At 39.2% G+C, this 14065-nt stretch overlaps 1 protein-coding gene across 1 annotated transcript in view; it reads right to left on the bottom strand.

Annotated features, from left to right (window-relative positions):
- Nucleotides 1-5715: 5715 nt before the first annotated feature.
- The window catches only part of LOC124802596 (UBX domain-containing protein 1-like), a 65771-nt gene continuing 57421 nt past the window's right edge, over nt 5716-14065 (bottom strand). The window contains exon 7 of the mRNA XM_047263476.1: nt 5716-5922. Within this exon, the coding sequence (XP_047119432.1) occupies nt 5876-5922 (47 nt within the window). The 3' untranslated portion in view covers nt 5716-5875. The remainder of the gene's footprint in view (nt 5923-14065) is intronic.

Below are 14065 nucleotides of genomic sequence, written 5' to 3' on the forward strand. Positions count from 1 at the left end.
GCAAAGTGATATTTCCCGCAGAGAGTACGAGTGTAGGACAGTAAATCTTTGACGAGGGCTGTTTGGTTGAATCTGGGAGTGGGGCTAAAGGTGAGGCCTTTGGATAGGACAGAGGTTTCGGATTGGGAGAGAGGTTTGGAGGATAGGTTAACTACTGAATTAGGGTGTTGTGGTTCCAGATTGTGTTGATTGGAATTTTGAGGTTTTGGAGGGAGTGGAGCGGGAAGTGGGAGATTGAGTAGATGGGAGAGACTGGGTTTGTGTGCAATGAGAGGAGGTTGAGGTTTGCTGGAAAGGTTGTGAAGGGTGAGTGAGTTGCCTTTCCGGAGGTGGGAGACCAGGACATTGGATAGTTTTTTAAGGTGGAGGGTGGCATGCTGTTCTAATTTGTGGTTGGCCTGTAGGAGGATGCTCTGAACAGCCGGTGTGGATGTGGGAGAGGAAAGATTGAGGACTTTTATTAAGGATAGGAGTTGACGGGTGTGTTCATTGGCTGAGTTGATGTGCAGGTGAAGGATTAGGTGGGTGAGGGCAATGGACTGTTCAATTTGGAACTGGTATAGGGACTGATGGAAAGAAGGGTTGCAGCCAGAGATGGGAACTTTAAGTGTGAGGCCTTTGCGGGTAATGCCAAATGTCAGACAAGACTGAGAAAATAAAATATGGGAGTGTAATCTGGCTAGGGCGAAGGCATGTTTGCGGAGGGAATGTAAATAAAACTTAATGGGTTCAAAATGGCTCTGAGCACTATGGGACTCAACTGCTGAGGTCATTAGTCCCCTAGAACTTAGAACTAGTTAAACCTAACTAACCTAAGGACATCACAAACATCCATGCCCGAGGCAGGATTCGAACCTGCGACCGTAGCGGTCTTGCGGTAAAACTTAATGGGGTCGTTGTGGAGGTGTTGTGAGGGTGACATGGTATTAGAAGGTGGAAAGTGTAACATGAGGCTGAAATGATAATGAAAATATATATGGGGAGAGATAAAGGTGAACTAGAAAGCAACTGGAGATCTGGTGTGAAAAAAGGCGAAAAAGTGTTGGTTAGAGCTGGGCTATGTTGATCCTGTGATGAAGTTGTGTATGTAGACAATGACGTGCATAAAGGTTAGATGGTTGTGTTGCCGCCAAAACACATTACAGGATGGAGAAGTTCGGGAAAATTTCGAAAAAATTCCATTATGACAGCTGCCACCCATTCCACATCAAACGGTCCCTTCCCTACAGCCTAGGTCTTCGTGGCAAACGAATCTGCTCCAGTCCGGAATCCCTGAACCATTACACCAACAACCTGAAAACAGCTTTCACATCCCGCAACTACCCTCCCGACCTGGTACAGAAGCAAATAACCAGAGCCACTTCCTCATCCCTTCAAACCCAGAACCTCCCACAGAAGAACCCCAAAAGTGCCCCACTTGTGACAGGGTACTTTCCGGGACTGGATCAGACTCTGAATGTGGCTCTCCAGCAGGGATACGACTTCCTCAAATCCTGCCCTGAAATGAGATCCATCCTTCATGAAATCCTCCCCACTCCACCAAGAGTGTCTTTCCGCCGTCCACCTAACCTTCGTAACCTCTTAGTTCATCCCTATGAAATCCCCAAACCACCTTCCCTACCCTCTGGCTCCTTCCCTTGTAACTGCCCCCGGTGTAAAACCTGTCCCATGCACCCTCCCACCACCACCTACTCCAGTCCTGTAACCCGGAAGGTGTACACAATCAAAGGCAGAGCCACGTATGAAAGCACCCACGTGATTTACCAACTGACCTGCCTGCACTGTGAAGCGTTCTATGTGGGAATGACCAGCAACAAACTGTCCATTCGCATGAATGGACACAGGCAAACAGTGTTTGTTGGTAATGAGGATCACCCTGTGGCTAAACATGCCTTGGTGCACGGCCAGCACATCTTGGCACAGTGTTACACCGTCCGGGTTATCTGGATACTTCCCACTAACACCAACCTGTCAGAACTCCGGAGATGGGAACTTGCCCTTAAGTATATCCTCTCTTCTCGTTATCCGCCACTCAAAGCTCACCTGTCTTTCAACAACATCTTTGCCTCTTTACTTCCACCTCGACTGACATCTCTGCCCAAACTCTTTGCCTTTACAAATGTCTGCTTGTGTCTGTGTATGTGCGGATGGATGTGTGTGTGTGCGAGTGTATACCTGTCCTTTTTTCCCCCCCCTAAGGTAAGTCTTTCCGCTCCCGGGATTGGAATGACTCCTTACCCTCTCCCTTAAAACCCACATCCTTTCATCTTTCCCTCTCCTTCCCTCTTTCCTGACGAAGCAACCAGGGGTTGCGAAAGCTCGAATTTTGTGTGTATGTTTGTGTTTGTTTTTGTGTGTCTATCGACCTGCCAGTGCTTTTGTTTGGTAAGTCTCATCATCTTTGTTTTTAGATATAAAACAAACGAATGTATAGATGAGCTTGCCTTAGCTACAGTGAGGAAGATTATCAGAAGATGAATTAATAAATTAATATTTACCTGAAGAATGCTACACAGGGCATGATTGATTGACCTGCAATAAAGCACAGAACACATCACAAATGAGTAGCTATGTGCATGTGCCTGACTCATAGTGTGAACAAAATTCTTGGTCTTTTTGCAAATGGTCTTTTTCTAATTTTCAGACACTGATGAACAGCTTACAGTTAGAACAAGGAAGGAAGATAAGTGTTTAACAGCCTGTGAAGATCAAGGTCATTGGAGATGGAACACAAGCTTGGATTTAGGAAGGAAATTGGTGTTGCCCTTTCAAAGGAATAATCCCTGCATTTGCCTTAAGTTATTTAGGGAAATCACTGGAAACCTAAATCAGTGTGGCCAGATAGGGATTTGAAGAGTCATCCAAATGCAAGTCCTGAGTGCTAACCACTGCACTACCCTGTTAATGCTTAACATTAGAAGTAATCAGAATAGCTGTTCAGATGAGAGCAAGTCAATGTATCGGTTATCTGGTTAAGACAGCTGGCATTCCAAACAGTGCACTCCTTCTGGTTCCACACATTGAATTCCATGACGTGATACTTCTCAATCAACTTGCTGATTAGTTCTTCTAATGGCCAAACCTGCCGTTTCCTAGAAAGTTTACAATATTTTTAAAGAGAAACATGCAGTTGATTCTTGCATATTTAACAGACATCCAAACAGTGAATCTTTTGTACCCTAATTTGAGGGCCAACAAATATTCACTCTTTCAATTTCGTTCCCCTGGTCTCTGGGAACTTTGTTTTTAGGAACACATTTGCACTCTCATCACCATCCACTTATTTCACAAATTCTGAATCAAACCTAGTGTGATATGTAATGGAGATGACAAGATTTTGTCAGGTTGATGAACAACAATTGCCTGTCCTGGATTGAATGACTCTCTCTATGGCTAGCTTTCCTTAATATAGTGTTTGCTTCTATCTCTGCTATTCCACATGCACAAGATGCAGCACAATTTTGCACAGCGAAAATTTTATAGAAGCAGAATTGCTATCACTTGAATATCTCCACACATCTGTCATGAATAGCCATCATATACGATACTGCATAACAGATGTGTATTCATACAACTTTTCTTTGTACCAACTGCATGAGCTTTAGGAATGGATGGAAGATTATTTCCATTATGTAGCAAGACTCCTTTCAAGCTCATTTTTGAAGGGTCATTGAACAAATACCAATTTTTGGGTCACTCTGTTTTAATTCACCAATGTTGTCAGTGCATTTGAAATCAAATCTTCAGTCACATTTTTGTTGTCAGTTGGAGCTGGTGTGGGCCTGTTCCATGAGGCACAGGATGAACTGCTGATTTTAGAGATGAATATTTAACTGTATGTTTAGACTTCCAACTAATTCCAGATATACTTGTCAAACAGAATCCCTAGGGTCGCACCATACCATGGGAACTGCAAAAGGTATATGAGGGGTTCATTTTTATGTTACATTTGGCACAAAAGATTTCTGGAGGCCCAAACTTATTCTTGTCTGTTTTATTGTCAAAATAATATTTGTAAACTCTTTTAATTTGAAGAGTCAAATTTCTCCTCTGTAACTTTTAAAGTGAGTTTGGCACAAACATAAGAAAAATTGTTTTAATCATCTACACATTTGCAAGACATGTTCCTCCTTTTGAAACACAATGCTTCAGAAAACATACTATTACCTGACCCTACACTTGTCAATTCACAGCTGGAGAACAGATTACATTAAACAAATCTTTTTGCTTATCCACTGTTGGAGCAAAGTTTCACTGGGGTGGGAAAGCCATTACGATGAGGGAAAGTTCACTGTTAAATGTTTTTGTCATTCCTGAGATCACAGACAACAATCACCTAAAGCAATTATATCAACTGTTGACACAATTAAATTCTCTCAATCACTGTTTTCAGCGCCCTACGCTAATAAACGTGAAAAAAGTTTTTTAAAAATATTTCTGACTTAATTTTTATTTGGCAGATGCAAATATACATGATAGTTGAAATTATTTATTTAAAATTTTCATTGTCCACTAGTGTAATGCTCCAAACTTCCATTGCTTCATTCTTGGAATAATGATTTTTTTGTGTATTGAACATGGTTTCAGCCTTTTGGATGACAACAGTATTACACATAATTAATGGAAGTGCATTTTCATGTCTTGATTAGAACTAATAGTTTGCATTAAGTAAAGTTACTATCCTGACTTCATCTTCTTTATTTTAAATCCTTGGCCACTTCTTCCAACTTTTTATTCTACTTGCTTCTCCTGGCATTTTTTGTAGGTGATTAGGTCATCATCTTTTTTCTCTCTTCACATTCATACGTCCAACACTTACTTCCATTTCTTTCCCTTATTAATTGTATCCAGTTGATCCAATTGCCTAAAGAACTTACTTTCTGAAGTCACAGCCTAATACACACATACATCATTGATACTTGGGAAAAAATTGAATCAAATATTTTTAAGCCAGGCAGCTAAGCAGAATATTATTAGGATAACATGGAAAAATAATGTTCCTTTTTACTGCAATAATGGAAATTACAGAATGTAAACAATAAACAAAGATGAGAAAAGGTAACCATCTCTAACTGATTGACATGTCGTATATAGGCACACACACCACCACAGAGATTTAACTTTCAAGTCACTGCTCTTCTTGTAGTAAGAAAACTTTCTCATAACCACTCTAACATTGCTGCATCTTTTGACAGCAACCTGCCTCCTCTACCATACCTCTCAGCCATACATCTTACCTTCCATCCTGACCTCAGCCCCCCTTCAAACTGCTGTTAGCCAGACTTGATGCACCTACAGGCGTGTGCTATAGCGAGAGTGAGTGCGTATGTGCATTTGCTCTTGACAAACAGTACTTGCTCAAAAGCTAGTTATGTGTCAGTAAAATAGTTCAACCACCAAAAGACTGAGTGGTTACCTTTGTTGGATATATCCACAGTTAAAATATCTTTGAAATCAAACCAATGTATTTACTGTATCTCACAGTTTATTGCATTTTCAGGCCTTTTCACATGTTCAGTCTCTTGCAGTAATTTATTTTATAAAAATCATAAAAGAATAACAACATTTGAAGCTCTGCTTTATAAGAAAAGATTAATTACAGCAAATGACAATACAAACACCTGTACAATTTGAAGTGGCAGGAAGATATCTTCACAACAAAGTGTACTGTAACAAGTTTTAGTGTGCCAACTACTTGTAACTTTGAAAAATTAATGACATTAAAAAATCAACCATTTTTATTTTAACTTGCCAAGACATATACAGTAACAAAATACACATTTAAAACAAATGTACAGCATTAGACCATAAATATATAATCTCCATTTATGGAATTAGCTTGGAAGAGTGCAGCTGCTTGAAGATGGCTTTGGTGTTAATGCTGCACCCGTGAAACAATGACCACAGCAGAAGGCACTAGACCTAGAAATGGAATAAAATGATTTTTAGAAACATGTTATCTATGAAAATAGTATGTTAATTTTTGTAGTCACTTAGTAACTGTGCTCACATATTTCAATTAGTAGCTCCCATAATACTTTTTGGATCCAATAAAGTGATTTAGAGAGGGAAAACTTCATGTTTTATGGACATTAATAAGAACAGCATGGCCTATTTGTGGACTATAGCATATTAACAACACCCACAAATATATGTGGTTGAAACAATGGAAAGACAAGCACATCCCAACACAGTGTCAAAAATAAGCAAGAGAGACATCCTGGTTCTACGTTTAGCCAGTACAGACAAATTCACATTAATTTCTTTGTACAAATTGATGCACAAGAAGCAGGATTAGAAGAAGGCTGCATCCATAAAAGTTAGGATCCTTCCAATGCAGACCAGCAGATCACTGAACCAAGATGGCAGGCCTCTTACTGTTGTGGTGTTATGGCTAACTTACCAAGATACTGTGTCGATCCTGGCAGTGAGAATAAATCTGAGACAATGAGACTAAATCTGAGACGAGAAAAGAAAAGAATGAATATGACACACAATTTGCCTCTCGGCTGCCCAGTTCTGAATAGGCACTAACCAGAACACTTCGGGAAAGCACTGTATCAGGATTGGTGTCAGTCAATCTTCTTCTTCTTCTTCTTCTACCACCACCACCACCACCACTTGGACATTTACATGCTGTCTAGTACTTATCTTCAGGAGAAATATCAGTACAAATGTAATGTATTGCGAATACATAGAAAGAAGGATCCTTTATTGTATGATTATATGATAGCGGAACAAACACTGGTAGCAGTTACTTCTGTAAAATATCTGGGAGTATGCGTGCGGAACGATTTGAAGTGGAATGATCATATAAAATTAATTGTTGGTAAGGCGGGTACCAGGTTGAGATTCATTGGGAGAATGCTTAGAAAATGTAGTCCATCAACAAAGGAGGTGGCTTACAAAACACTCGTTCGACCTATACTTGAGTATTGCTCATCAGTGTGGGATCCGTACCAGATCGGTTTGACGGAGGAGATAGAGAAGATCCAAAGAAGAGCGGCGCGTTTCGTCACAGGGTTATTTGGTAACCATGATAGCGTTACGGAGATGTTTAATAAACTCAAGTGGCAGACCCTGCAAGAGAGGCGCTCTGCATTGCGGTGTAGCTTGCTCGCCAGGTTTCGAGAGGGTGCGTTTCTGGATGAGGTATCGAATGTATTGCTTCCCCCTACTTATACCTCCCGAGGAGATCACGAATGTAAAATTAGAGAGATTAGAGCGCGCACGGAGGCTTTCAGACAGTCGTTCTTCCCGCGAACCATACGCGACTGGAACAGGAAAGGGAGGTAATGACAGTGGCACGTAAAGTGCCCTCCGCCACACACCGTTGGGTGGCTTGCGGAGTATCAATGTAGATGTAGATGTAGATAACGTACAAAATTACTAATTCTTTTGGGGTAAATGACTAGACACACAAAGTCTTTGTTCTTTGAAATTGACTGTTAAAAAGAAAGTAATGATTGGGAACTTTGTGACTGGAATGTTTGCTTTTGCAAAAACTTTAACTCCTTTTTCTTCTGAAAGACTCTTCTTTTGGCTGTATTTGAGCTTTCAAAAATGATTGTTCTGTCGAATAGCAGTAGCACTTTCCCACCGATGAACTGAATGCATCTCTGATTGTACACAAAATTCATTGAAATTTGACATTTTCTGTTTTCTACTCCATAATGTATTTTGGACTTTCCTGAACATTTTGGTATATAATACATTAAAATCAGACAATTGTGAGACCTTCACATAATATTTTTAATATTGACGTGTGACTGTCAAATTTTGCGGCTACGCATATACTGCCACAGTCGAGCAGTTGTATTTTGGAAACTATACAGTCTAGAAGGCTGTGAATTGCTTTGTTTTGTGCCTACTGCCACGTCTCAGAAGTTGGCATTACGAATGAACAAATCAGTCCTTTGTTTCTGATACTATTTTTTGTTGAAAGTAGTATGATTATTGGCTATTTTTGTAGTAAGCAATTGTTCTGCTTCTATTGCTTTTTATACGTAAATAAAATAACTAACCATAAAAGTAACTGCAAGAAACGCAAATTTGTGGGTAACAGATATGTGAGACCTGCATTTTCTTCTGAAGTACTTGAAAACATGTGTGGTAGCAGGGAAGGAAACCACAATAATGTTTCTGAAGTGACCAAGCCCCCTTGTGCATCGAAAAGGAAAGTAACTTTAGAAATGGGTAACAGTGATAAAAGTAATGATACTATGGACACCGTCATTATTGATCTGCAAATCATTGCACAAGTTCTTTCTGAAACTGTCTCTTGCTGTCTTTGTGGTGATGAAGTTAAACTTTATGAGGATATCGGAGCTAGAATTGGTGCTGTGTCTAAACTAATAATTAAATGTCAGAAATGCAAAAACGAAAAAGCGTTTCATACTTCATCAAAGTGTTCAGGTAACGAATTGTATGAAACTAATGAGAGACTGTTCTATGGTCTTAGGTGCATTGGTTAAGATGCAAGGGCTGGTAATGTTCTCTGCACTGTGTTGAATTTGGCAAAACCACCTTCTAGGTATACGAAATATGTAACAGCAATTGGAGACTCTGTAAATGTTATGGCTGAAAATTCAATGGTTGCTGCATCAGAAGCTGTCGAACAAAATGAGGGTGACACAGACATCAGCACTGCTGTGGATGGATCCTGACAAAAGCGTGGGTTTAGTTCTAAAAATGGTTTTACATCTGCAATAGGTATTGACACTGGAAAAGTTATGGATTTTGAAGTTCACAGTAAGTATTGCCAAGGTTGTACAGTGAACCAGGAGAACAGATTACTTCATAAGCAGCAGTGTATAAAAATTATGATGGCACAAGTTGAGGAATGGAGGTAAAAGGAGAGTACATATTCCAGCGTTCACAGGAGGAGAGGTGTGTCAGATATGTGAATTACTTAGGTGATGGAGACAGCAAGGCTTTCATTGCAGTACAAAACAGTAAGCCATATGATGTTCCTATACAAAAACTTGAGTGTGTAGGACATGTCACAAAAAGGATGGGAACACGTCTGTGTAACCTGAAAACCAAGCTGGGTAACACAAAACTGTCTGATGGCAAGACAGTAAAATGTGCTGGAAGACAAACGGACAAAGTAATTGATGAATTACAGGAATATTATGGGAAGGCCATTTGAGATAACTGTGACAATTTAGAAAAGTTGAAAAGAGCTGTGTGGAGCACTTTCTTTCATCGAATATCAACCGATGAAAAGCCATGTCATGCTTTGTGTCCACTTCCACCAAACACTTGGTGTAAATATAGGCAAGCTGAATTTTCTGGCACCATGCATGAATTTACGCATGAACATTCTTTTCCTTTGGCAGTAATGGAGGAAATCAAACCTATTCACAGAGATTTGGCAAACTCTGAGCTACTAAAGAAATATTTACATGGGAAGACCCAGAATGTGAATGAGTCCTTCAAAAACGGTGTGTGGTGTCGTGTGCCTAAAAATGTATTTGTTGGCCTTATGACTCTAAAGTTAGCAGTGTCTGATGCTGTAATAATTTTTGGTTTGAACTATGAAAGAATTAAGCTCTGGAGAAGTTAGGGGGGTAAGATTTGGACAGAACACATCTAAAGTACTGCGGGAACTGGATGAGCTTTGTGTACGTGAAGCAGAAGTTAGCTGCTCAGCAAATGACAAAACAAGCAAGAAAGAAAAGGAGGCGGCAAGCACTGGGCTGTTGTGACACTGAAGAAGACGCAGAAATGTAAGTCTGTAGAAGAATTTGTAATAAAAAAAGTTTAAAACCTCAATATCTCTGAACTACATTTTTTGCAATAAAAGACCCTTTTTCTAAAAAGTACTGATGGTAGAGACATGAAATTTTCACAGCATGCCAAGTGTGAGGTTCAACACTCATGGAAATAGAATAATTAAAATATCCTGAGTTGTTTTGTTTCATGTTCATTTATTTACAAAATTGTCAAAAAAGTGTGTGTCAGAGAGAGAGAGAGAGAGAGAGAGAGAGAGGAAAAAAGATAACATATCCCACAATACAATTTAAGTGATAATTCTAGTTCAGTGTATCTAGAAAGGTGCATTCAATAATTGTGGAAAATTGTAAGTTGGTGTCTTAAAAAGTTTCCAAGATACTGGGTCACAAAATTTGATAATTTAACATTGGCAGTATAGCACATACAATGTCCCCTTATAGTGTTTCTGGACATTACTTGTCTTTTGCTGCTGAATTTGATGACTACAAAATCTACAGACTATTACTTTCAACCTTTCATGGGCATTCATAGCCATCTGACTCATGTCTGACAATGGTTCAAATGGCTCTGAGCACTATGGGACTCAACTGCTGAGGTCATTAGTCCCCTAGAACTTAGAACTATTTAAACCTAACTAACCTAAGGACATCACACACATCCATGCCCGAGGCAGGATTCGAACCTGTGACCGTAGCGGTCTTGCGGTTCCAGACTGCAGCGCCTTTAACTGCACGGCCACTTCGGCCGGTGTCTGACAATGCCACAGATAGAACTGACAAGTCAGTTAACATAGAAGTAGAACCAAATGTATGTTAACTTTACAGGTGTGTGTGTGTGTGTGTGTGTGTGTGTGTGTGTGTGTGTGTGTGAGAGTGTGAGTGAGGGGGGGGGGGGGGGGACCGGAGTTTTCCTGGATTTTCCGGTTAAAAACACCTTTTGCCAAAAATTCACTTTTCACTGGGGGAAAGTAAATTTTTTTCTGTGTTTAGTGACAAACTTTTCAATCCTTTGAATAGTGAAGATTTTATATACAGCAAAGAACTTCCCGACACTTTCGGAAATGAAATCCAGCAAGAAACAACACGTTTTGTAAAGATCATTGATGTATGACAAAATTTACAGTGCATATTTTCGTATTACGAAAGTACACACACATTCCACCAAATACAGCATGATAGCTTCTGGAGCACTGAAATCTAGATTATCTAGATTGCAACACGGTTTTGTCACCCAATTACAGCTCATGTCACACAATCTCAACAGCCAATGACTGCAGATATTGAGCAATAGGACATGTGATGAAGTCAGCCAATAGCAACACCATTGGTAAGTAGCGCAAACACACAAATAAGAAACGTTAATATGCATACAAATTAGCTACAAGCAGAGCAGTTAAATAGCAGCAGTGGAATATTTCTGACAAGCATGATTACGAATTTCACTGCTGTGCACCAAACATTTCAAGGCTACCTGGCTGAATACATGTTCCGTCAACTTTTGCATAAAAATGTGTTATGTGTGAAACTGCTCAAGAACTCATTTCGCAGTTTTTTTGAAGAATAATTATATTTTTGCAAATGTTTCTGCATAATTTGTAAACCATGATAGTATTAAACGAAATGTGACAAACTAACCTTCAAATTTGGTCTTCTTAGCATTTTTTACCCTTTAAGACATGAAACACAAGTGTGCCAGTAAAATTTTAAGTAATGGCATAATTGGCTGGTCTTTTGGAACCCAAAATCTTTGCAAGCACCTGTCTCAGTGTTAAATTTTGAATGAGAGTCTAACTGTCTGCGATTTAAGAAAGGCATCACAAATTCATCTTGCGTCAAACGAAAGTTACTTTGAAAGGAATACTTCTCAAACCACCACTTGCAATATTTTCCCACCACTTGTTTGAAGTGTAAACAATTGTGACATCATCCTCATCGAAACTAGGTCCACGAGAAAGACGCATTGAAAGCAATTTATTATTATGAAGTATTGCTTAGTCTGTGACACATTTTGCTGACGCCAGACGCTTGTGTATGCACTGCGTTTTGTGGGTGTAAATAGTGCATTTTCTTTGCAACTGAAGTTTTATTTCGGTGTTATTCTCTCGTTTATGTTTTATTGCTGCAGTATTATTCCGTAGTAGTGAGCTAAATTAAAGGTCTTTGTAACAGGATACCAGTCCTTACCTATCAAAATTACAAAAATTTAACTGGGAACTAAAACAGTGAAAAATCCCCCTGAATTCTAAAAAATTCCCGCATTTTTCCTGGATGAAAAAATTCCATGTTTTTCCTGGATTTCCTGGTTGTCTTGGAGCTTATACAGCCTGCATTAGCAGAAGAGCATTGGCGCAGAAAAAAAAAGTTACAGATTTTGTTTTCCAAACGCTACAGCACAGAGTGCAGCTGTAGTGGCAGATGGCCGTGAGCATAAGCAAACTAAAATTTTGACATCCAGAAGGAAGACGAGCAATGTGGGGAAACAAGCTGCTCCTCGCTTTCACAGGGCATCAGCCCACAGCAAAAATGACACACATTGTCACAGGGATCGCCGATCTCTTCTGATGATGTAAGGGTCGTAATCGAAATCCATGATGGACCACGGTTAGTCACTTCACTTATTTAAAACAAGACAAGGAAACAACGAGCAATGCACAATAGAAAACACTCTGGAATCGTTACTGTGTAACTGGTTTTTGAGGTAAGCAGACTATTGTTAACAATGTAGTGCACGCCCGACCTCTAGTGGTATTGGGTCTATCACAGTTCAAAACATTCGCCACCTAATTTGCCACTTTAAAATTTCCTGCATTATACTGTCTTTTGAGCTTTAGCTAATGAACAAATGTATGCATTTCTAAGTCATAAAATGCTAGGTCCCATGGCTGAGTAATGTGTTGGATTACGCAGCGTCTATCTTAAATAGACCATACAACTGCCCACAATAGATATAGCACCAGATCACTGAATGCACTGATATGTCATTGCATTCGTAAACTTTTTATTTTGCAAACAGATCCTTACACACAATATCTTTCCAAAATGGACTTCGCCAGATGATAGAAATACCAGTAACTGATAATTGATTACATTTCAATATTTATATGCAGAAAACAAAGCTACTGCAAACAATCTCTGATAAAATAGTTCGCCTTGATACAATTCACCATTTCGTAATGAACTGTATCAAGGTGAACTATTTTATCAGGGAGTGTATTAGGTAATTTCACAGTTTCACATTGTGAGGCAGAATTCACATCTATTTCGCATTTATTGCAAAATGAAATTTTTTCCAGTCTCTAGAAATCACACACATTATCCTATCTTTTGAAACTAATAGTTCCTTCTTCGGGGAGCGGAAAGGGATAGATTGGAGAAAGTTAAAAAAGATGAGTCCCTCCTGTCCTGAATTCTGAGTGACCTGTCCTTCCTTTTCAACACTGGCCAATTAATCCCTCCCTCCTCCTTGAAGAAGTAACTTTTAGTTCTAAAAGCCAGAATAATGTATGTACTTGTGTGTGTGTGTGTGTGTGTGTGTGTGTGTGTGTGTGTGTATTGGCAGCACTGACATTATAGTTTTCTTGAGACAATTTTCCCTTTGATACAATGTGGCCTTTAAATGGCCTTTTCAACTCTACACATTAGGCTTACCATCATCAGATACCATTGCAAAAAGGAAAACTGAATCACAAATAAGTACGAATTGTGGAAACAAAACTACTACTTTTATTCCTTCTTTCTGGAAGTGGCAATGAGAAAGTGCACAGATACAAATTAATTTCAGGTGGCTTCTGTTAAACGTGTGATCACAAGTTATTCCACAGCAGATGGCTGACTTGTCAGGGTGTATGCATTATTGTTCTCTTGTAAATGAACTAACAGGTACAACCACAATGAAGTTAGGAGCAATTATTATATGTTCACATTTGTCTGGGCCCATTAAGGAAATTGGGACTTTAATGACAGATTTCCCACATCTGATGTGCATTATTTTTATCATTGTGCTGCTTCTGTGACAGTTTCTTTGCTTCCATCACAGTTTCTTGTTTTATTTTCAGACGGTGTCCATACTCACGAATGTATGTGAATAGAAACGTAACAAGCTGGAGTCATCAACCTGCCCATGAAACTCCTTATTTGACAATAACATTATTGATGTATGTAAATATTTTCTTTTTTTTATGCAAATTACAATTCAAACCTTTCAAGTCACTGCAAATTCAATATGAAGCAAGTTAAGGAAACCAGTTTTGAACATGACATGATCAAAGCAATTAATTTCAGAGACACTACATCGTCATAGAGTGACAATAATTATGTCACACCAAGTC

This window comes from Schistocerca piceifrons, chromosome 6 (genome assembly GCF_021461385.2).
Source record: "Schistocerca piceifrons isolate TAMUIC-IGC-003096 chromosome 6, iqSchPice1.1, whole genome shotgun sequence".
Classification (NCBI taxonomy): Eukaryota; Metazoa; Arthropoda; class Insecta; order Orthoptera; family Acrididae; genus Schistocerca; species Schistocerca piceifrons.